The sequence below is a fragment of the Pyrgilauda ruficollis genome, unplaced genomic scaffold (assembly GCF_017590135.1).
Source record: "Pyrgilauda ruficollis isolate IOZ18807 unplaced genomic scaffold, ASM1759013v1 scaffold288, whole genome shotgun sequence".
NCBI lineage: Eukaryota > Metazoa > Chordata > Aves > Passeriformes > Passeridae > Pyrgilauda > Pyrgilauda ruficollis.
Window position 1 is genome coordinate 35,138 of NW_024524244.1, and position 25,456 is coordinate 60,593.

Here is a 25,456-nt window from a genome sequence, read left to right on the forward strand (position 1 = left end):
GCTTTGGTTTCAAAGGAACTAAGGCCTCTGTGATCATGCTGTGGGCATGCACAGGGATGCATTTGTCTGCTCTTCCAGGAAGTCTGAAGTCTTTACCTAACTGATCGAAGATATTAAGCTTACCACGAGTTTATTGAATATCAACTACCAAGCAGAGGGGAAACTGAGGGGAAAACCACGCCACAAAAGCAATCTCTATTACACACAAAATACTCACAGAAGATGATTAATTACTTTTAATAAAATTAATGCTGGAATAAACTTGCATTAAAGTTTACAACTTACCAAGAAAAAATCTAACAAGAAAACTTAAACCCAAAGCAAAATACATTTTACTGGTTCCATGCTGCCACAATTAATTGTTAATGTGGAAGCTGAATAAATTCCTTAATTTGCTTCTCTGGGCATCAGTATTAGTAGTGTAAAGGACAGAAATAGCCACTGCTATTGACTAAAAAGGCATTTAGTATTAAACAACTTCTAAGTAAGATAAGAGAAAAGACTAAACTAGAAGCTATAGTGATCATATATATTCTATACCAAGAATTATTTTATCTTTTTCTTGCAGGATGCACCATATTCCATCATGCATTTAAATTTTTACTGAAAACACAAGAACATTAACATGGTCCAGTTTTGTATTTTAATGTGGGAATTACTCTAAGCAAATACGCTTAGTTCTAAGAATAATGAATGTACTGCAAGCAAAATTCCAGTGTGAACTGTTATTGAGTAGTACTTCAGGATTTGCCAAAGTTCCTAAAAAACAGCAGAGCTCTTCTCAAAATGGATATAACAATTTATAGCAATAAGATGTTAACCCACCCCTATAAATCCATGGCATAGAAATGTTTTTTCTAGTACCAGTCAATGTTCAAAAATCAAATTTTCTTACTGAGGTGTCTAACTAAGAGTCTTATTGCATCAAAGTTATCTCAAGTCGAAAATGTGCTGGTTTACTTACAAATCATTCTAAATCAGATACCTACAGTTTTCTTTCCCTCTCTACATCATGGGAATGTAAGTATGACAAGTCAAATCCCTATGATGCTGCCTGCATGTAATTAATCAGTGTGACTTAGACTGGGCCAGCATCTGTCTGGTTTTAATTTAAAATACTTTATGGGAGACAGAGGAAATAACAGATTATTTCTTTGTGTCAGATTTGCAAGCCTGCAACTAGCCAGGGCCTCTAAACAACTCTTCCTGTTTCCTGTCCCAGTCATTACTGGCTGTGAGCAGAACTGGTAGACATTTCATGATTCTACGATTTTTTACTAGAAATGCATGGTTTGTCAAAAAAGCATCTTTACTAGTTGAAATTAGTTGTTTTTCATGAACTCCCAGTGAAACCCTGCAGAGGTTAACACCAGAAAATGGCTTCTAGGGCTCACAAACAAAGCACCTCCTTGTCAAAGGACATCTAGCTTTCCTAGATTTGCAGAATCCTAAGCCACCCTTCCACACAACAGCATGGATACAAAACAGCTGCTTGGAAATTTTGCTTGTTCGGCTTCTCCCAGATTTCCCTTTTATAGGAAATTTCAAAATTTCTATTTTTCCTTTTGGAATGGAATTTACAAGCTTAGAGGATTGGGTGCAACAGAAATGCTGTGCCAAACTCCCATACTTTGGCTAGTTTCAAGGTCAAGCACTCAATTTTTGGTTTACTTCAGGCTCTACAGGTCTGATGAGTACTCATCTTCTGCTAACACTTTTGAAGATTTTCCTCTCCCTTGATGGCAGCCTGCAGTTTGCAAAGGAAGAGAGGTCAACAACAGAAGCACCCTCTCCAAAACACTGCAGTAAATGGAGTCAGGAGGGCCACCCCTCACTCCATCTGATGACAGCAGGGAGTCACTTGGCAGGAGGAATACTGCTAGCACAAAGACTGCATGTCCACCCAAAACCAGGTCCACATGTACTCACTCAACCTGCTTCAATCGCCAGTTCAATTCCAATAGTTATAAATGCTCCTCTCATCTGACTAGAGCTTGAAAATAATGACAAAGACGACAACTTTCCTTCATGCTTTTCTTTCCTCTACAAGCAGCACATTTTTCTGACTTTGGGCCTTGACTTCTTCCTTTCTTCCTTCTCAGCAGTTTTGCATTGGGCAGAGATACTGCTTCACTTCAATCCCTCCATAATCTCATCATATACTGGCAACATTATCAGTACCTGGCTTGGGCCTGTATGGCCTGGCCATATCTGTTTCAGATTTAAAGGTAGGTAATACAATCAGTGGGACTTCACAGAAGGAAGACAGATTTACTCCGGCAAGAAAGTAACCTTCAAGTCAATTGCAAAACAACCCTAATGTGGCTTACATCAAGCAATGAAGAACCAAAAATCTGCTTACAGAAAGTAATACACTGATAATTAAATAATACTTTGCATACTTCAGACTTGAAAGTCTTGCCATCTGTTCATAATGGTACACACCTCAATAACATAGTAACAAATGAACAGAAGACTTTTGAAAGAAAATAGGTTGATTTTTACTTACCCTGATTTTTGATTCAATTCTCTGTCACTGTTGAGAAGAACCGTTTCCTCCTTCATTTCTTGTTCTGTTGCTACATGGTTCCCAAGCCTCTGTTGAGAATTTGCTTCCCAGGTACTATCACCACCAGCTACCTGCAACTCTGATGTTCCTGCAATGCCCGAACTCACATTCTCAGCAGCCAGGCCATCTGAAGGAGAACAGCTTTCATGTTCAAAAGGTTTCTGAAGGGGAGTTTCTACCTGAAATTCTGTCCAAGTGTCAAGAATCAGTTCCTGTGCTACAACAGATGGCAGTTCTTCAGGATGTCTGGACCCTGATTTTGGCATTTCTGTCTTGGCAGAAATTTCTTCAGGTGATAGGTCACTTACTTCATTTTGTCCCAATATAATCCAACCCTCGTCTTGCCCACAGCTTTCCTGTGATTTCCTTTCACCATCCAGCTTTTGAGGCACAGCAGAAGAATTTTTCTCTTCTAAGTGAACAGTGTCCCATCCAGTCCCACAAACAAGATGATCTTTGCTTTCATTTGAAATGGATATTGCCTGAAAGGCATCCAAGGAGCCTGGTGAAAAGCCTTCATGGGATTCTTGAAATGCAAAATCAATTTTGCTTCTTTCAAGGGTATCATTTGTTGCAGGTGTATTTTTTTCCTCAGTAACAAGGATGTAATCCATCTCCAGTGAAGCTGGGAGCACCTGCATCCTCACATCTTCTTTACTGTCTGTACTTTCCAGTTCAGGGCTCTTATGGGAATTTCTCAGCTTTTCCTCCGTACAAAGTGGGGAGTCAGTGCCAGTTTCTAAAAGAACAGGCAAATAGAAACTCTTTTTAATTTCTATTAATTGCTGATTTAGTCACCATAGTATGCTTTAATCAGTTCTGTGAGATAAAGCTCTTTTCAGTTTTCTGTGCTCTGTTAATGTGTACTTGAATTTTACAACATCATCACCATTATCATTATTGTTAAAGGTTATACATTAACACGGCAATCATCCCCAAGGTACAAACAATTCAGTGTCCCATAGGCTAGGCCCTGTACAAACAACAGAAATTATATTACTACTTCACTGTTTAAAAGCTTTAGATCTGTCTGTGATGCCTTAAGTTTTAGCTTTCATATTTTCCAGATTCTGTACTGCATTAGTATATGACTCTGAACTTCATATGAAGTGTTAGCAAGTTCTCCTCACAGTTTAGTCAGACAAAATGATCCATTTTCAGCCTGAGAGCCAAGGACATCGTTACAGCCTCTGGCCCAAAAAGTGTCAACAACAGCAATTTGAAGAGAGCAGTCTGGGAGGATGGGACTTCATAACCTGAAGCTGTAATTGGACAACTAACCCCAATATGTAAATGGACCAAAACTTATAAAAGTGTGAAAACTCGTGACCAGTTGTCCATCTTGGGTCCACCTTGGGTGGAGCCACGGCCGGGCTCTTCTACTGCCCAAGATGTATGCTTCAAAGGCCTTTTAATAAATACCTACTTTATTCCTTTTACTCTGTCTAACCTCTTTTCCAGGTACCCTCTCAAGGCATCATCTCAAAGAACGACACTAAAGCTCTTCCTACAATAAATGTCTTGTACATTACGGAGACACACAAACTCCACACTTCACTCAAAGCCTCTTCCTCATAGACTTCATAAAAATACTTCCCTCTTTTCTCTCTCCTATGTATTTGCCCTGGAAAGCAGATTTTCTTACCGTCACATGATCTTCTATCTCCACCTGGTGGTGAGTCAGGATCAGCTGTTTCTGTTTCAGATTTTCCTGTCAAGAAATCCGTATATGGGGGGGTTACTTCACACATGGAGGGCGATGGTACTGGGGTGAGATTTTCCTCAAGACACTCCATGGATGTCTCAGACACCTTATCTTCGGTCTTTAGGATGCCCTCTGCACCTTCCAGAGCAGCCGGCAGTGGCAATCGTTTTTCCAAAGAAACACTGTCATAAAATGGCTGCTGTAACAAGAGTTCACCGTTTGCATACTCTCTGCTGCCAGAGGGTTCAGCGTCAAAAGATGCAGAGGATGGTGGAGTACACACTGTTGGTGATTGGTCATTAGGTATTTCCTTAAACACAGGAACACAATTTTCAATTACAGCTTCATATTCTTTTGCTGTGTCATCGAACAGTTGATTATTTGAATGAGATTCATTACCTTCATTACCACCAGGTAGAAAGCATTTGGGAAAAAGTGTCCGTTCATCCTCTGATTTCCCTTCTGCTGCCTCACTGTCTAGCAGTGTCAGTATGTTCATTCCACCACATGTGCCTGCCAGGACATTAGTCGCTGAGGTGTCCCTGATACTATGTGCTATCCCTGCGTCAGAGTCATCCACACATTCTTCTGGCCTATCTAGCTCAACATCAGTTATTGCTGTATGGTCAGTATCAGAATATTTTACAACTTCACCCAAGGCACTGATTTCTTTTAAGCTTTGTTCTTTCCTATCAGGATGATTGAAATCCATGGGAAGCAAATGCATTTGAGAGGTTGATATTTGAGCTGTATCAGTTGGTGCTCCTTGATGGCTTGCATTAGTGAAACTTCCATGGAACGTGTCTTTCACATCGAAGGATGCTACTTTTGTAACTTCGCTGGCATTTTCAGCTGACTCAACAGGGTCAAAACCCAGCTTATTTTCTAGACTGTATTCGTCTGGAATTGCAAATTCAGGAGGCTCCTGAAGATTAGAAGAGATAAGCTGATAGAATTCATTGGTCTTTACTGGTTCATAGTCCTGGGGGCTACCATTTTCAGAGTGCATCTCATTCTGCATTACCAACTGACACTTTGAATCAAAATGTGTCTCTTTATTCACATTTGATCTTGTATGAATTGGCTGACTGTCTTCAGGCTCCACAGCAATCTGAGAAGATGGGACAGAGGCATGTTTAGCTCCATATTCCTGGCACACATCAGGACTGCTTGATGACTCTGAACCATTGTCTTGGTCACAGTGACTTAAAATATCAGGATTTTCACCATCTGATTTCAAAGTGACAGTCTGCTCAGCATTAGTCCACAGGTCAGGTTCCACTGAAAACTGTTGATTACTTCCCTGTGTGTTATCCTGTAAAATATCTGGGATAATTGCAGTTTGGGGAACTAATATATTCCACTCTGGACTTGACTTTTCTGCCATTTCAAAAGATAAGTCTTCTACAGTGAAAGCATCTGGCACAGAGTAGTGCACTCCTTCACAGGTGTCCTCCTGCTGTCCTTGAGGAGTAAGATTTGCATTTCCCTCATCGTCTTTTGGTAGATCCAGTACAGTGATTGCTTCAACTGCTGTATTTGGTATAGCTTGTTCCTCATCTGAAAAAGAGTTCTGTGGAATCAGTTGATTTTCCTCATCTGCAGAAAACAACTGCTCTATCAACTCCCTTTCTTTTTTATCCAGTGTGAAAGAATCAAATTGATTGAACTGTAAAGTGTCTTCATTTATCTGACCATCAGGACTATTGATAGAATGTACTAGTCTTTCATTTTCTTTTTCATCAGAGTACAGGGGGGCAGGTGGATTTTCATCATTACCTGTATCTGTGGAATGTGTTTCTGTTAGTTCTTCATCCTGTGAAGGGGAGCCACAGGAGTACTCTTTACTGTTTCCTAGCTGATTTGTTGCAGAGTGACTTGACACGGAATACTGATCTTCCAATTGCTTTTCTTCACAGGGCTGTGAACTCCACCATTCTGAACTATTATCTAGAAAATCAGATGTTCCTACTGTGGATTTTGGACTAGTTCTTGAATCAGCTTCCAGTGACATACTCCACCTATCTACAGCTTTTGAAGAATGCTCTTCTTTATCACCAACAGCAGAAGTTGATGCAGGATCTTCATTCATTTGATACAAATGTGAGTCTTCCCCACTATATGGCTTTTCATTGAAAATACTCACGTGAGTTATTTCGTCAGGTGTTTCACTGTGGCCTGTAGTAGATTGAGTAGTCTTATTATGATCAATAAAGTCAACAGTCCCATCCTCCTGCAATACCTTTTTGCCTTCAGTTGATTCAGAATTTTCACCAAAGGTGCTTACCAGGACCTTCTCTCCCACCTTAGTTTTTGCACCTAAACTGTCTTCATTAGGTCCAGGACTTGTTGCATTGGACTGATCACAATCCTCTTCATTTTCAGCCCCTTCGTGCTGTTTGTTTTCACACACTGAATCTTCATTAATCACTTCTGGACATGCCTCTGAATTCTCTGAATCCTCATTTATGTCAGGACTTGATAAAGAAGATACAGTATCGTCATCTACATGGGCATTCCAAAAATCTAAGCTTTTAGGAATTTTGTTCTCTTCGCCGCTTGCTTCAAATCCTTCTTCATGTTCATTCCCAAATTCCTGCTTTTTAAAAGAATCCGCAAGATTTTTATTATTTTTCATCTCCCACACATCCCTGCTCCTTTCATGATGACTAGCAACTGGAAAGTCTCCCCACACATTCACAGATGCATCACTTAAGTCAGGACTTGTTCCACTTGAGTGTGTATAATAATTTATTGAATTACTCCACATATTATCTTCTTCCAAATAGCTTTTGATCTGTATATCTTTTGAAAGGCTGCTTGTGGTATTTGCTATTTCAAGGATTTCGCTTGCCTCAGGACTTGTTCTAGGAGACTGCAAATCTTCACGTGGCTGTGAATCCCAAGCAGTTTGGAGAAAATTGTCATTAAGCACTGCAAATGGCTCTCCACGAAGATTCGTAGCAGTTTCTACATTTTCAGAGTTTTCATTTCTCCCAGAAGCTATTTCAAATGAAAATGAATTTTCTACCACAGACATATGTGTAATATCAGGAACACTAACAAATCCAGAAGGATTTTTCTTAAACTCATCTGTGAAAGAATTTTCATTGGTCTTCATCAGTTCTAAGCTATTTTTAAAATATACTAAATCAGAATTACAAATGTCTGGATGGTTAGGAGACACTTCATGTAAGCATTCTTGCCCTTCTCCCAGAGGTTCTTGTGGTTTATCCATCAAAGGAATTGATATGGCTTGGCCACAACCATTCTTTCCAGAGTCATTCCAGACACCTGAGCTTCCAGGTAATTTAGAAGAATTATTTTCAGGATTATCACTACCCTTATCAGAACTTTCAGAAATACTTTCCATCTTGGGACTTGTTGCATCCTCTGTCACCGTACCCTCTTTTCCAGCTGCCTCAGAAAGCAGCTGTGACATTTCACTATAATTGTAATTTTGTAGTAAGGGGTCATCAAAAAATTCATAATCTCTGCCTCCTTCAGAAATACTTGAAGATTCTAAACTGCACTGCAACACATCTTTTCTCTCTTCCTGACTAACTGGATTGCTTTGATTGGAAAATGACACATTCTCTGTGATTAATGCTTCCAAACTAAAACTATTTCTCAGTTTTTCTAGGGAGCTGGCAACTTCACTTGTTGGCTCATTTTCTTCCAAATCTGTTTTATCTGAAGATTCATTGTCCTCTTGCACTGGTTTATTACAAATGTCATTTATCATCTGCTGCCCACTTGACACATGTGTTCTCTTACATTCTTCTCCTTCCTTAGAGATGACAGTGGCATTATCCCAGCCTTCCTCACAGCTCTGCTCACTCTGTAAACGCCATGAGTCCAGCTGTTGCACTGAATCCTCAATACCCAGCTCTTCATCAATACTGGCAGTGTCTTGTGCTGCATTCTTACTAAGCATCTCACTCCCTAAGTCACATATTTTCAGATCCAAACCATTCTCATTTTCTGAAGTTGGCGTAGAGATGTTTGTGTCTTCTACACTGCCCACTGCTTCTGCCTTGTCAGCTGCTCTCTGTCTAGTATTTAATTCATTCTGTGATGGTGATAAGTCATTCACTGTTTGATTATATGCCAGTATTACTCTTCTGCTTTCAGATACAGGAAAGTTATTTTCACTGCTACATGTTTCAGCTGAGAAACATACATCAGCTGTTTGTTCTGAATTAAGGCAAGGTTTAGCAGAGGCAGAAAGAACTGGAATTTCAGAATTTCTTTCTTGTAACTGGGTGATGTTATTTAGGGGAGTGTTCCAGATATCTGTATTTCTAGCATTTGAAAAAGGCACATTGTTAGGAGATAACGGTTCCTTACTTGATTTCTCAAGTACTTTTGACTCAGCCAAGTTTTTGTTCATGAATTTACCAGTAACTGTTTCTTCTTCAAAATCCTTGTCCTCATTTTCTCTTTCATCTTCCACATATGTAGGTGATATATATGAATCAGATGTTGAATAATTGGTGTCTGGTGGAGAAACAACTAAATCTTCTGCTATATTTGAGGAACTAAGATCCGAGTTTTTATATAAGAAGGTATCCTCCCATGGCACCACTACTTCTGTTACTTCTTTTCTGATGTTTTTATCATACATATTCCAGCTATCTATATTTTCAAATTGTTTTGGTCTATGTTTAGGATCTCCAAATGCAGTTTTTTCCCCTGTGTTCAGCTTGGAATTATTTTGCATATTGTTGAAAACAAAAGTTACATTTTCAGATTTGCCACAGTCTTCTATTGAATAACACCTTCCTTTATCCCACACTTCTGGATTTTCAGTTTCATTGCCCACTGTGATTTCTGAAGAATGTGATAAACCAGTTTTTGATATGGCCCATTCCTCAGGAATATTCACCGCTTTTAACTCTCTATCTAGTTTGCGCATGTTCCATACATTTTCTGAGGATTTACCAGCATTTCCTTCATCAAACTCAGTCCAGATTTTGTAAGAGTCTCCAGCTAGCTGGCTATCTTTTCCTTCACTGCTACACCATGCATCTGACATCACAGGTGTTGGTTGGCTGACCTTCCACAGGTCTGTAAAGCTCTCCACCTCTTGCTTTGTCTCATCTAAAGAAGCAGTTTGCAAACAGGAATGTTCACTGTTTTTCTCTTGATTCTCATTGTTCCAGTTATCTTCTTTAAACTGATTATCCCATAGACCTGCTTTCATATATTCCATTTGTTTTGGCTGTTTTTGGAGGAACACAGAATCTGAGGCTCTTCTATCAGTATGTTCTCGTAGCAAAGGACTTTCTTTAGAATCTTTCCACAAGACAGGACTCTGAAATACAGATTCCTGTTCACTTGAACTCCATGCATCAGCATTTCTGGAATCTAGATCAAAGCCATCCCACCAGCTCCCATATCTAACACGAGATGGAGAGTAATTTGTGCCATCTATTTCATTAATTTTTTTTATGACATCTTGTGAGAAAATTAAAGGCTGCCCATTATCTAATGGTGAAGTATCCACAAGACTATTCATAGGAGTTGGTGGAATTCTTGAATCAGCAGATTTCAACACTTCTGGTGAAGAAGAATCACCTTCAACTAAATCAATCAAACTTGAAGTTTTCTCACACATTTCTCCTGTATTCTCATCAAATTCAGCCAGATTGTCTTCCTCAATTTTTGTTGTAAGTAAGTCAGTTGAATACTTTACTGTATCATTTTCTGATAGGTTTGTCTCATCAAGTTTTTTCTTCAGAGTAAGCTGATGCCCTTCTGATGAATCACTATTGAGAAAATAGTCATCTGCTGGGGAACAATCAACAGAGCGAGATGACTGAGATGGAGCTGTAACCATGGGCACTAGATCAAAATTGAAAAGACCAAAGTTATCGCTATTGCTTCCTGACTGAGACTTTTGCTCTTCAGCTATTGCTCCTTCAGGAATAGGGCTGTAGGAATCAAAGCCAGGCAGAAGACTGTGATGTGCAGCACCTTCTGCAACAGGGCTATCATCACTAAGAAAAACAGAACTCTCCTTGGAAGACCGGCTGCTTCTAATGGTAGCCAAGCCACTGTCTGGACTCACAAGGTCTACATTAACATCAATGTGGGCTTGCACAGACCCATTTAGATCTTGAGGATTTTCTATAAAATTGGCAGAACTGGGCTGTGGTTCCACATCAGAACCATATAACTCCATAATACCAGAAGATCCTTGTGAAAGTGGAGCACTTCCAGCAACAGCTTCAGTAGAAGAAGTTCTACTGTTTGATACCATTTCTGGTTGCCTTCTATTTATAACTTCCTTAATTAGAAGAAGAATTTGATCACAGGTCACTGAAGAATTTTCTTGATGATAAATGAGAATTTGGTCACATTCACATTCTAGAGGATCTAGCTCCAAACAAGGATTTTGACATTCTTCTAATTCACAGCAGATCTGTTGAAAAATGGGGTATTTCAGAAGTTACTGCAGTCATGGACATAGGCACATATTGACTTTATCATGTAATACAGCCATACCTATCTCTTCCTATTAACCTATTGCTTGGCCATTTCACTGCAGCATCCTTATTATGATCCCCAAATAGATTATGTATTACAAAAGAGGATCAAGACAAAATATTTGTCATATGGTTGGTCAAAAATTGTACCATTTGACTTTTTGGTTCACTTCTTGTTAGAAAATCCAAATAAAATGTTTGGTTGTTTCCTTAAGAAATCTGAGTAAAATTTATTAATTAATTTAGGAATGTATTTCTAGACTGGGATAATTATATTAGTAAAATAAATAAATGCATTTATATTGGTCTTGAAAACCATGGAGTCACTTAGCCACCTGTCCCAAAAATCATAAGTTTTCAAGACTGATAAAAAGGTTCAGAAAGTTGCCACTGAGATAGTCTCTTCCATCTGGGGACAAATATAGTTTAAAAAAATGGAGCGCACCTAGCTCTGGACAAATGTACACAATAATAATGATTTGTTTTGATTTCAGAGCTTGAATTCTTTAGGAATAACATATACATATATGAGTTCTGGTCATTACCACTTACAAGGTGTTTGCTTATCACTCATTGCCAAAGACACATTTGTATAACTCACAGTACAAACCCAAGTCAAAACTGGGGAAAAAACATTTTAACTGAATTTAAAAATCTGCCTCTTTCAGTATTTTTCATAACCTTTTTCAATTAGCTTGGTCTGAAGCAATAATATCATAATCTTTCATTCTCTTACCATATAAATAATGCAGCCATTTCAAATAGCTGCTCAATTGCTGGTCAACTGTTGCTATGTTTTGACCTCACTTAATTAATCAACATCTTGATATACACTACTTAAAAAAACCTCAACTTTTTTTTTTCCAGGAAATGGAAACAATTCTGATTCTTTTTTCAGGTACTTACTTGATTGCCTAGCTCTACATTTTCCGAGTATATTGCTATTTGTTGTTTTGTTTGCTTCTCATCTGACAAGCAGTTGGCCAAAATGACAAGTACGTCAAACCCATATTTATCTATGAATGCTTTCAGATCACCAATGAGACTCCTGTGTAATTTGCAGTCCTGAAAAACATTGAAAAATTAAAAGAAATGTCAGCAACTTTTCTGGTTCTTTTCATCCAAATATGTTGTAAAAATAGCTGTAAATGTTAAAAAGCATCAGCAGGTCTAACAAGGAAGAAAATTCCATTTCACTTGTCAAAACAACTATGTACCTAATAAAAATCAAGAACCAGTCCCATAGCACAGCAATGGAAGAACACTAGAATACTAAATGCAGGTTTTGCCTTCCTAATCTGTTGGTGAAACATAATTCTTACTTGTTCCTGCTACCTGCTTTTGCAACATTGATTAAAAGCACTCCAAGCTCTAGTGTATACCCATGACAAAGAAACTGGGCAAAGGGAGTAGGAGACTTGCATGGATGAGCATGGAACTTGCAGTAAAACTCAAGAAAGAAATATATGCAACCTGGAAGAAGGGAGAGACCGCACGGAAGGACTCTAGGAACATCGAGTTGCAGGGATACAACGAGAAAGGCCAAGACCCACTTGCAACTCAGTCTGGCAAGGGCCAACAAGAAGGGCTTCTACGATTTTATCAGCAACAGAAGAAAGATTAGGCAAAATGCAGGGCCACTGCAAAATCAGATGGGTGTTCTGGTGGTGGAAGACAGAGAGAAAGTAAAATTACTGAAATGCCTTCTTTGCTTGTCTTTATTGTTAAGACCAGCCCTCATGAGTCGCAGACCTCAGCAGTAAGAGAGGAAGGCTGGAGAAAGGAAGGCTTCCCCTTGGCTGTTGAGGGTTGGGTTAGAGATCAGCTAGGCAGACTTAACACCTTAAATCCATAGGATCCACCCACAGGTGCTCAGAGAGCCAGCAGACCTTGTTGATCGGCTGCTTTCCAGCATCTTTGAAAAATCATGGAAAATGGGAGAATTGACTGATGATTCAAGGAAGGTCAATGTCATTCCTGTCTTCAAAAATGGCAAGGAGATCCGGGAATCTACCAGCCAACCTCAGTTCCTGTAAAAGTGATGGAACAGATAATTCTGGAGATCATCAAAAAGCATATAGGAAACAAGGTCATCAGGAACACAGGAGTGGTAAGGATGGATTCACTGAAGGCAAGTCAGCTTGGACCAATTTGATAGACTTCTATGATGGCACAGCAGGATGGGTCGACAAGGAGAGAGCAGTGGATGTTGTCTACCTGAGCTTCAGCAAGGTTTTTGATACTGTCTCCCATAACATCCTTAGAGAAAGGCAGTGAGGTGGATCAGGAACTGGCTGAAGGCAGAACTCAGAGGGTCAGAGGGTCATGGTCAGAGCAGCAGAGTCCAGCAGGTGGCCTGCAGACAGTGGTATTTCCAACGGGGGATCAATCTTATTCAACTTGTTTTTCAGTGACCTGGAGGAAGGGATCAAATGCAGGTTTGCTGTTGACACTAAAGAGGAAGAATTTCTTTACACTGAGGATGGCAGAGCACTGGAACAGCTGCCTGAAGGGGTTGTGGAGTCTCCCTCTCTGGAGACATTTAAAACCCCACTGCACGTGTTCCTTTGTCACCTGCTTTAGATGACCCTGCTTTGGCAGAGGGCTTGGACTGGATGATCTCCAGAGGTCCTTTCCAACCCTTACAATTTTGTGATTCTGTGATACTGGTCTATTACTATTTCTTGAATAAATCACGTTTTTTTGCTAGGAAAAGAAATACTTTATGAAATTTGTCATGCCAATATCTCATCTAAGAAATAAATGTTAAAATAATAGCATTGAGAAGTATCCACAAGCTAATTTAATTTTGCAGCCCTTCATATGTATCCATGATGATGTCACCCTATGGGTAACACACAATTACTACAGATTGCTCCTGCAGATCCTCTTGTTCCTGCTCTTTGAATTGCGCAAATCTCAAAAAAACTACACACACACACACACAAGTAAGAACTGAGGCAAAGTATTTTTATACTCCTTGTATCAAAAAAATTGCCTTCTTTCACACACACCCCACCCCAAATACACAGGAGGTAAACTTTTATGTTTCCTATTCTCATTAATGCTTGGACCAGCCCAGTTATGTAAAACTTGAAACAAAAACCATACATCTACCTTTTTCAACTGGGAACATAATGTACAAAGTATAAATGTAATTTTTCAGCCCTCACTTCTGATAACTACTGGTCAACAAAGACTTAGAAATTTCATTTTCTCCTTTATGTTTCTGCTGTTTGTATTTAAATAATTTTTTGTCATTTTCTAGCCAAGACTTCTTTTGATGCTGCCAAGCTACACTGGCCGTGAACAAACAGCAGTTCATCATGAACATAGCACAACTGTACCTGCAGACTGGCATGTTATTCCCTTGCATCAGTCTCCTACCTAATAAATTACTGTTTTGATTACAAATATATAAACACTATTTATTAATCTGCTCAAATATGTCCAAAAATGCATGGCCCTCCCTCTAAGTTAAACTTAAAAAAAAAAAATCTTGTTTGTCAAATGCTTTGGAAGTAGATTCCTTTCTGCAGCTAGAGATGAAGTTTCCCTTTGATGTTTGTATAGCATCTAAAAATGAGGTTTATATCAAACTCACACAGATAAATGCACAAACAGTCAGCTGGCAGTTTACTGGTGGACATTCATATGTGAAATCTGAATAGAGGGTTATGGTAAGGAATTATTCTGAAAAAGCTTTGAATATCCAAACAAGTAAAATCTTCTGAAGACACAAGTATCATGTAGATTAGAAACAGTTCCAGAATGTCCTTGAGCATGAAACAGTCACTTCAATTATCCCATTCCTAACTGCAGCTGGAACAATTAAAATCTGTTCAAATAAAAAATCTGAACTATAGCAGATTCAAAACCATCTGAAAATTCCTGATAACTCACCTAAACAACCCTAGAGTTTATTCTTTTAAACTAGTACCAGCAACAAAATTCAGATACTATATTTACCGGTATTCAAACATCCAAGTAAATAATGACAGTTGCAAACAAGTCTTAAAAACTACCAAAGGCCAAATACTGAAAGATATGATAGATATATGGACTCACCCATGAATTTGATAACCTAGATTAACAAGCAGAATGTATTATAAATGCTTACAGAAAATGAAAAATTTCCTTCAAAAATGAAAAAATTCAAATAATTTCAACAGTTAAGCTAGTACATCCCAAATTAATTACATGCATTTAAAATATGCTGTTGATGAATTAGTATAATAGGAGATATACTGACACAGTTAAAGAATGACAAAGAGGTCAGTTAATTGGTCATTTTTATACACTCCTTTTCTTTTACTAACATGTGCTGGCTTTAGTATTAAGTAATATTTACATAGTATACAGCAGATAAACAGTGTATATAAACATTACTAGTTGTTATAATGCCCTCTAAATAACTTAGAAAAATTAATTGTTAGCATGCTTGAAATGTATGTACTTGAAATAAATAGAATCTAGTAGTACATGTATTTGCATAGTTAATAGCAGTATAACTACTGGAGTAATTTAGTGTCATAACATGTAATAAAATGGTGCTTTTAAGTAATGCATATAAATAGTTTCTGCTGAACATAGCAATATGATGAACACTCTGAAATTTACAAATATTTTTCATATCAGTTAGGTAAGCAGAATGAGAAAGTTGAAGAAATCCAAAGACAGACTTTTGTAGGATTTTTCAACATGACCTGTTTAATAATTATGTATTTTTGTTGAGAAATACCATTTTATATAAGTTCCACATTGCTGGGAAATTTCTTTCTCTGAAACTCTATTTTCTTTCTTAATTCTCAATAATTTCTTTTTAAGTTTAACAGATAATGTAACTATAAACATGGATGATCCTTTAAAAGAGGCAAAATATCAAAGAAATATCTGAAGAGAATCTGTAACTTCTCTGTCTCTTGCAACACTGATTCATGAAATCAACAGCCAATTACCCAAGTGATCACTGCAAGTATACATTACACACACTTCTGACTCTTCTAAGCTAACTGTGTCAATATTAACCTGACCAAATTAAGAACAAACTGTCTCTTTTGTTCTTCACACTTCTCACATGGGGAGCACAATATGGCTTTTGTCAGAGGTGCTCCATCATTTTGGCTCAAGGAAACTGTCAGTACAGTTTGGGATTCGTTATTCATGGGCAGATACCCTGATGGGTCTAATGAAGCCTTTCTGCTGACAACTCATTTGCTAAAAATACCCAACCATCACAAAATATAAATGAGGAATATTGTATCCCATTACAATTTTCACAACTGATGCAATTATCACAATACAGAAGTCATATATACTGCTACCGCATTCTCTCAATATTTCATGGTCGGTACTTCTGCATGCCAGTTTATTTCTATGTGATCACTGATAAAACTTTATGACATACTTAAATTGCAATATAATAGGGTAAACACCAAAGATACAGCACACATGCCGAGCTAGCAGGCTGTGTGCCATTTGTTGTAAATCCAGCTAATTACTAGAAGCCCCCTCCTTTATTAAAAAAAAAAAAAAAAAAAAATTAAGAAGAAAGGCAAAAGAGTGCAGAAAATTACTCAATTTTTTATAAAAAGTTTTCAGGTAAAGGTCAGTAAAAACTGAAAGAACAGTACAAACAGTATGATGTTTACCAGACTCCAGAAACACAAACTAGTGTGTATTTTTTGTTTTACCTCTTTTTTTCTTCTATCAGCACCACTGGTAAAAATGCTCTATTAAAAATCCCTACCTTCTCTGTAAGGAAAGACTGCATTTTTCTATCATGCATTTTGAAATACCAAATATCAGCTCTTCTGCACTGATATTTATCAGTCTTCTGGGTAGAACAAAAATAGCAGTAAAATCTGCTTTCCTTGTGTCAACAGTTTCCAAAGACAGGTCCTAAACTAAACAGTAGGAGAATTGGCATCTTTGAGCCTTGTTATCTTGCTCCATGACAACCCCAGTCACACATTCAACTTTAGGCATTCCAAACTTAAGTTGGAATGAATTTGAACTGGAAATACTCTAGCATTGTGGAAAGTTCATATTGAATAACGCAATGAGTGCCTTTGTAGCATTCACACCCCTTAGTACTGATGATGGCTGTGTTTTTACACCTATTTCATTAAATACAGAGTAACTACAAAAAGAAAAAAAGAAAGCAAAGAAAAAATAAGGATTCATCTTTAATAAAAAAATATAAATTAGTATGCTTTGTTCAATGAAAGCATGTTTAGAGAGGTTCATAATGGAAAGAGTGTCTTTTCTACAGCTTTGGTGCATTTCATCATAGTGTCCTAACAATGATCCATTCTTTATGAATTCAGATTGCAGCTAAAGAGGTTTTACTCGCATTTGATACAGGTACAAATTCTGTATACTCAAATTCAGGCTTGGCTATTTTAACCTGTGTTTAAGAACTTACAAAGATTTACACGGTTTTTGTGTATTTAGCACAGCACATGATTTTTGGCCAAGACTGTGAAGTCTCCATTCATAAAACCTAAGGTAGAAAAATTTTGCTCAGGAATGCTGCAGTTTCATTATTCCCCATTTACAGAACTAGCTGAGACAGTTCTGAATTTAGCAGCTGGGGTACAGCATCTTCATGTATCCTAAAAGACATTATGATATACATGTAACATAAGGATATCATCATGGCCCATTTGGCTTATTCTTCCTAGAGCTGGAATACCTACCTTCAGTGCCTATCATTGCCACCCACCTAAGGAACACAGTTTCTTACCCATAAGCAAGGCAGCCCCCCAGGAGTGCTGAGGTGTACAACTAACTCTCTGAAATACAACAGTGAAAAAAGCTCCCCGGTGTCAGTGGGGTTTGTGCACATGTACTCAAAATATGCAGCAGTTCAGAAGGGCTGGAGATGAAGCCCTGTTAAGGCACTGCCACTACTGTACAACATAAACATTGAGTGTATAGCCCAAAGACATTAACAAACATAGGTGATGGTCTGCACACTCCTGTGTATCTCATAACCATATTAGATTGCTGGGACCTCACTACCTAGAAGAAAAGAAGTTTTGCAGCAGTACAGGAGTCAGAGTATATCAAAGTACATCATGTAGTCTGGTGTAGAGATGAAAGTACTCATTTATTTCCATCTCTGAAAGAAGAAATTCAAAGTGCTTGTAATTTGTCTCACTGTTAGTGAATGTTTTCTGTAATAGGAAAACCGTGACTGATAAATATTAAGCTTCCAGTTTTGAGCATTTCTGGTAGTTAAAGGGTAAGTAGTTTGGAATTGCTAAAAATGCAAAATAAATTAAAATACGTAGAAGTAATTTTCAAGTTTAAAGGCTTAAATGACACCTCCCTTTTCAATCTGTCTTTCAAACTCTACCTCTGTAAAATAAGGGAAGGGACCAACTAGAAAACTTGCAATCATAGCAGTATGACTTTTGCTCCAAGTAGAGAAGTATAGAGAAATGTAGTATGTTGAAATGTACTCCCTCCAGATAATTTTAAAGATTCAAGTAAATATGAACGTATTTTTTTGGGCAAAAGTACATGGAGAGGAAAGTCTTTTATTTTGAAACCACAAGTATACAAAGCCTAAAAGTAAAGGCAACTGCTTATGCACCATACTTTTAAGCAAAGATCCCCCACAGAAAATATGCACAAAATACGTATAAAATTAAAATAAATACCTCCACACTGAAGTACAGCATAGTTTATACAATCTAATAATTATTTACCTCAAAAATTTAGAGAAAGAGAAGCGTTACTTTTTATTAATCAATAAGCTACGTGGAAATAGCCTACAATACACTTTTTTGTTCTCCTTTATATTATTCTGTTTTCTGACTCTAGGTTAAGAACTTGCATCTGATTTTTCCATAGCTTGTAAATCAATTAAAAATACTGAAAAAGACACAACCTATCACTTCAGTTACAAGGTTCATTTAGTCACATACAATATTTGATTTCGCTGTTGACTGATTAGCAAGTGGTAACAAGCAAAAGGCTGAATAGACAGAGTGATGGATTAAAACATAAGAAACATCACAACCATACATATACTGACCAGGAGCTGTCTCTTTTAGCCAGCTAAGTCTCAGGTGTAAGTTTATACATAATAATTCATACCTTACAAAATAATCCCCATGCAAACATGATAATGCAAAAACACATTTCTGGCTGTCAAGAAAATTTCTGGCAAAATTAATCAACCATTCATCCATTCAGGCTCTTTGCATATCCTTTTGTCAAAGAGGGAATACTAAGAGATTTCTTTCCTCTTTCACGCGCTCATTGCAATGGTTTGTAAAATCCATCAAGCCTGAGTTGATTTATTGAACTGTCTCTTAGCTCAGCAGTGTAACTATAGCAAATGAACTGGTAACTTCTTAAAAAACAGCAGTGATTCAACAATATCTGGTTTATTTGATTCCTTCTAACTTCAGATTAGCAATTTCTTAAAGGCACTGACTTGCATTATTTAGTAGTTCTATCTGCAATTTTATACCAGCATGTTTTGTTTGTACTGCCCCACATTTTTAATATCGTGTTTTGACATTTGACAAAGGCATTTTTGATTTATAACTGATGTAAGACTCTGCCTAAATCTTCACATCTTCACACCCGCTAGTATGTTTCTACTGCTACTCAACAGAGCTTTCCAATTTAAATACAATACTGCTGTGTACTATTATGTGAGCCATCTCTCTCATTAAGCTATGAATACTGAAAACTAATTACCCCCACCTATTTCTTTAATTACACAGACAACTTTGCATGCATATTCAACTGTTTTTGTATTTATCTATTCCCATCACTAGTAATGAGAATTGTTATAAAAAGTAGTTAAGGCACAAAAGACAGAGATATGCCAAGCCATTTGAAGCACATGGATTTTATTGCTACGCATCGTCCATTGAACCCCATGAAGCACATTCATCACTCACCAGCTTTGCATTTTTCTTCATAAAGATATATGACCTTTGCCTATTAGATTTCATTAGCAGGGCACCATACAAGGCTCGTCTGCAGCTGACAGGATAGAAAGCTAAACAACCTCGCCTGAAGGATTTGTGAGAACAAGCCCATCTTCAATCTTTGTCCCTGGGAGGCACTTCTAACACCTGCCAACCACAGCACTATCATCAGAAAAACATTTAGAGATTTATCTTCAGGCTGGTGATTATAAGAGATAATTTGTTTGGAGTATGGATAAAGTTGGTCTAGCATAAACAAACTACAAGCTCAAATTATACGACGAACCTCATTAACTATTGATTTAACCACTGCAAATCCATGAACAAATGTTGTATCAAAATGTTAATTCTTCATGAAAATATAATTTAAAAAAATGCCAAGGCAGGATGGCAGGCTACTCTTAGTACGCTTTTAATGTTTGCAGTTTAAACTGGAAATGGAGACTTGCTTTTTTCCTAACATGGACAACACTGTACTGTTGTGATTTTCTCATAACATGGAGTTTTGTCTGGTAAGAAGTGCTAGATCTTTTCAGTTACTGTCACTAACTGAAAACAGTGTGAATGAAACAGTGTTTTCTCTCCTACTTTTAGGAAACGCTCCTTTTGTTTTGAGATAGCAAGACTAGATGTACCACTGAAAACACTTTCAATAGCAAGAAGCTAGAAGTATTATAAATGGACAGGTAGACAGACTGAAAAAATATATTTATTGATACCTTCTATATTACAGATATCACACATATCCTACGTTCCATAACAGGAAACAACTTTCTCCTAATCTTTCAAAATTATTTAAACTCAAGCTGAAAATAAACTCTCAGTCTTCAGCCAACAGTATATTTAGAAATAATACAACTGCACTATTCCTGAGGTCTATTTTTGAGGGGGAAAGGTTGGGATTTTTTCCTTCTTTTCTAATACAGTGGCATTCAGGCCTGTCCCCTCTTTGGTAATAGAGAAAAAAAATGCTGCCAGACTTCCTGCTGTAATCCAAAAAGAAGGGCCACAAAGTATTTCCACCTGATGTTGTTGGTGGAATATGGCCTAGAAGAATTCCATTGCACCGGCTCTGACAGCAACACAATTCCTTAATATGCCTATCCTGGGAGCTCATTTCTGTATAGAAGGTAGAAGGAAACCCACAGCACCTCCTGCACTCCAGCAGTTTAAACAAATCATTCAGTGTGACTTGCATTTAATAACAAAATATGAACACTTTTAACATTATTTTTACCGTAGAAACAGCAAAAATCTTTTGGAAGGAACTCAAAAATTTTCAGGTAAAACATTCAAAAGGAGAAGAAATTGCAAAAATATTTTCATGGGATGACATTATCTCCCATACTAATTGCTTCTGGATGTGAATGGTACTGGCTGTGAAATTATTATTTTATCAATTAAAAAAATAAAGGCAAAATGACAAAATCTGCTGGGGAAGACAGTCATACAACCTAAGTGTTCCTCACATAGCAACATAGCCATTCGAAGTTACATGGCAGTTTTAGTTTTTTTCTTTTACTTTTTACCTTTTTCTTCCCCATTAGATTTGCTTTGCTAATTTAAGTATTCAACTCACAATGTCACTTCAGGAATAAACCACAGTTATTTAATTATTAAAGCCATTTCACTCCATATATAGACAAGAAAAAGATGTTGCAAGATAATTGATAGAAAATTAAAAATAATCAGCTGATAAAACATCTAAAGAGCCACTTTTGCAGGATTCAGTTATATCACTTCTAATATATTCTAAGCTGTTAATATGTCATTTTTGGATTGTTTCATCAAATTTCAGTAGCTGGTGCAGCTTTCTCTTTCATCTGGCTACATCTTCTGCCTTTCTAAAGCAGCTGTTTGATTCCTCACATTCTTTTGACTGCAAATATTTTTTCTCAAAAAATTTACTTCTTCCATTCATGCTCTTGACTACAAAAGACTATTTTCTCCAACAGGTTTTCTTCCTCCAGTGCTGAAAATTCTTGACTTACATAATTTTTACTTTTGCTGTTACTTGTCATGAACACTCTTGTTCCCACTTTCAACTTCTCATTCTCCTTCCTGTTACCCGAAATCTCAATAAATGCAAAATACAGTTTCCCATTGAGGCACAATATTCTCTAATTACACTTCAGTCTTTTTTATACTTTTATCCTTTGGTTCACAACAAATGTTCCCTTTCAGCACACGTTTTTGAAAAATGCTACTCTAAACAGGTTCTCTTCATATGGGAAAATTCAAACAGTAATTATTACCTTTAGATGTTCAATTTTCAAGCCTGAACAAAAAGGCCTATTCAGAATTCCACAAAGGAAAAGTTAATGGAAATCCTCTCACTGACTTCACAGGATTTGGCACATGCCACTAATCTACACATAAGAATTCTCCCAATCATATCCGTGATGACATTCATGGTATTGCTTAGGCACTCAAGTTTAGCAAAGGCCCTTCCAGGAAGAGAAAGTTCCCTGGTAAGTATTTTACAAATGCATTTTCAATTATTTTTGTTAAATCACTGATTTTCCACAGTATGCTAAATCACTGGCACTTTGGTTGACCACCCATAGTGTCTTGTCAATATGGAACAACTGTCTGGAATAAAACTGAAGACAAAAGAGAATTAATTTTCTATTCACTCAGTTTATCTCTTTGCTGTGGGAAGCTGAACAACTTCCTCTAAAATATATGAACAAACAAGGATCAATGTATTACCAACAAAACTGACTTTATCCTCATCTGCAGTGACACTGAACTAGAAACTAGAAATTGAACAGAGATGGTCAAATGCTGTACACCGAACTTTTCCACCAAAAAAAAATCCCAGACAAATAAGAGTAGCAATTCAGTTTCTTGTAATTCATTTAAGTTTCCTATGGATTCTTCTAATAAGCACTTATAGTTATGCAAACAAAATGCCTTTAGCAACTCGTTTGTTAAACAGTCAGTTCCTTCAGAAGAGAGAACAGTCATTACCAACACAAGCAAAACAGGATAAACAAAAGTTTTTTGCAGACACCTGCCAGGGGACTCACACTTGTTCACAAAAGGCTGAAGTTGGCTATGGCCCTTGTCTCTGTTTTACGGTAACTAAGAGAGCACCTTTACTACTGAGATGGCACTATTTCCTGAGAACCAAATACAAGCTTTCTGTAAAGCTGCTTTTGGAGCTGCAGGACCAAGTTCTTCAACATACATGCTTTCTTCAGGTTGCATCCTTCAGAAAGTTGTTCCTTGCTCTCTCACTAGACAAATAGAAGTGAAAAATGAGATGCAAAGAAAACAGTACTCTAAAATCAATCTGAAGTTAACCACAGAGACACAAGACTGCTTTGGTGATAGTGGCATGTAAATGCAGTTAAACAATCACCCAAAAGAGCTGGAATATGTTTCATATTGTTTTATTTTTACTTGACACTTACATGAAATACTCAATGTTTAAAAGAAATTATGACTAGGAGTTTGTCAAAAAATAAAAAGGTTTTTTGCTGATGAATAATAACACAGGGATTTTGTTTGGGTCAGTAAACAAAAATGTGCTTCAAGATTTAATATTACAGGAAAAGTGGCATGCAAAATCATTTTTTTCCAATATGTTCAGCAGCCAGGTCAATTAATTTCCATAATCTTCAGCTATATCAGTACCGGCCCCGTGGCATAACACAAGTCTCAAATGGCCTTTACCAACTTACTGGCAATTACACCATGTGCACTAGTGACTCCAGCTAGCACAACTGGCTCTGCTCACACCATTACAGCTTTCTTCCATTAACTTAAATCTTGAGCCAATACTAAACATGTGCTTACTCTCTCCTTCATGACTGCAGTCATTCATTGTGACTGAAGCATCTTTCTAACACACTAAGAAATAGGTACTTCTCAGCAACAATTATCAGAACCATGTAGTAGATGCTAAGCTATAAAGAAAAGGCTCTTCTAACAACAATAAAAGAGTGCATCATTTAATAGTGTATCTACTACATTAAAACAATTTTAGTCCCTTGCAACTGTGTTAAGAACAAACAGCAGTAACACAGACCTACAGCTCCTTAAGTGAATATACCTGTATCATAAGCCTTAAAAAAGACATAACTTAAAACATCCAGATTTCGAGACACAATGGTCCAGACCTAAAAGAACATAAAAGGCACTGACTTAACCTCTCTTTATAGTGAACCACAAGCCCTGATGTTCCTCCCTCAAAAAGGAACTGACCATAGTCCTGCTGCATTCTTCAGCAGAACAACATTTTTGCATGTAATGTGTGGTTTACCTTCACCACTCTACATCCACCAGGAAGAAGAGGGAGAGTAATGAGAGGAAATAGTACAAGACACAGAATTCCTTGCCAGACCTTTTAGCAAACAGCTGCTCACAGGTATCAGAGAAAACAGAAAGGATATGATAAAGAAATTGATAACATATATAAGTAGAGGGACAAAAAGAGAGTACCCATTAATTTGGCTCATGAGTTTATACCAGAATAATACTTGTAGAGAATTCTCTGTTAAGTAGAGTTCATTGAGTAAAACATTGAAAAATACAAGGCAGAGGAAGAAACAGGAAACTGAATATGTACAATAGCAAGTATTATGTAATCTGAGTATGAGCATTACTAATAAAGGGAGCAGAGAAGAAGTCTTGATTAAAAGACGTTTAAATCTGATTTAATCTTTCTTTTTCAGCCACCAGATGGTGCCCTTGCAGCATCCATGAACAAGCTACGTGAATCTCTGCCTCTGCCTACAGACACAGACAGGTCATTCCATGTGTTCTCATACCTGGTTCTGAAGGGACAGTTTAGCTGTATTCCTGACACTTGAACTGTTCTTAAAAGAGGAGACTTTTCAGATAGTTCTTGGCATACATATTTTTCAAAATCTCATTAGAAGTCTGACTAATTTTAGTAGCAGCATGATGTACAGGCCATACCTACCCCTATGGCAGCTGGTATCCGCTGCGGTGTATGGATCTGTGAGCAGGAGAATGACAGTTTGGCATCAATTAGGAGAGCACACAAACTCTCAGAAAGCACTGGAGATTTATTTTGTTGCCTGAAACGTGGTTTCTAATCTGGAAATACTTCATCTCTGCAGACCTGTGTGTTTCTCCCACAGTGATGGAGAAAGCTTTGCATCTGTTCAGGTTAATATGCTCCTGTTTCTCTGCTGACATTTAAATTTAAGGATATACAGCATTTTTCAAAGCTTGATTGGCACACAGAAGTAAAACGTGTATTCAGTGTTAATCTCCTAGTCTATTACTACCATCTTTCATAATCTACATATATTTTACAAAATTCTTTAGTAAGAAAGGCTGTCAGAGCAAATGATGCATCAAATTCAAACAGGCCATCAAGATTGCTAATGGATTTTAATAGCAGCTATTACAGCATAATGGTATTTTCCCAACAGCTGTTTGTTTATAAAATTTTCAGTTTACAAGACCTTTATGTCCAATCCCAGGAGACATCCGTCAATTCATTTATAATCATTTGGTTCAACCTACATGTAAATGCTATCTTATTTGCACTAGATGTGATCGTGTATGTGTAGAAGACATGAGCAACTACCACAGCAATGAAAATGCTGGGGAACTTTACAAACTAAACTAATTAGTGTGTGCCTTTTGATTTTAGCAGCAGATTAAAGTGTTTTACTTGTTTCTTTCTTCCCACTCCTGAACAGCTTATTGCAACTAAGGAAGAGCTGCCTGGATTACAGCCTATTTTATGTAC

At 37.4% G+C, this 25,456-nt stretch overlaps 1 protein-coding gene across 1 annotated transcript in view; it reads right to left on the reverse strand.

Annotated features, from left to right (window-relative positions):
• The window catches only part of LOC121356149 (protein prune homolog 2-like), a gene marked incomplete at its 3' end in the record, with an annotated part of 120,760 nt that overhangs the window by 34,544 nt on the left and 60,760 nt on the right, over nucleotides 1-25,456 (reverse strand). The window contains exons 7-9 of the mRNA XM_041472263.1: nucleotides 11,672-11,830; nucleotides 4,215-10,701; nucleotides 2,510-3,308 (exon numbers count right to left, since the gene is read on the reverse strand). Coding sequence (XP_041328197.1) covers nucleotides 2,510-3,308; nucleotides 4,215-10,701; nucleotides 11,672-11,830 — 7,445 coding nt within the window. The remainder of the gene's footprint in view (nucleotides 1-2,509; nucleotides 3,309-4,214; nucleotides 10,702-11,671; nucleotides 11,831-25,456) is intronic.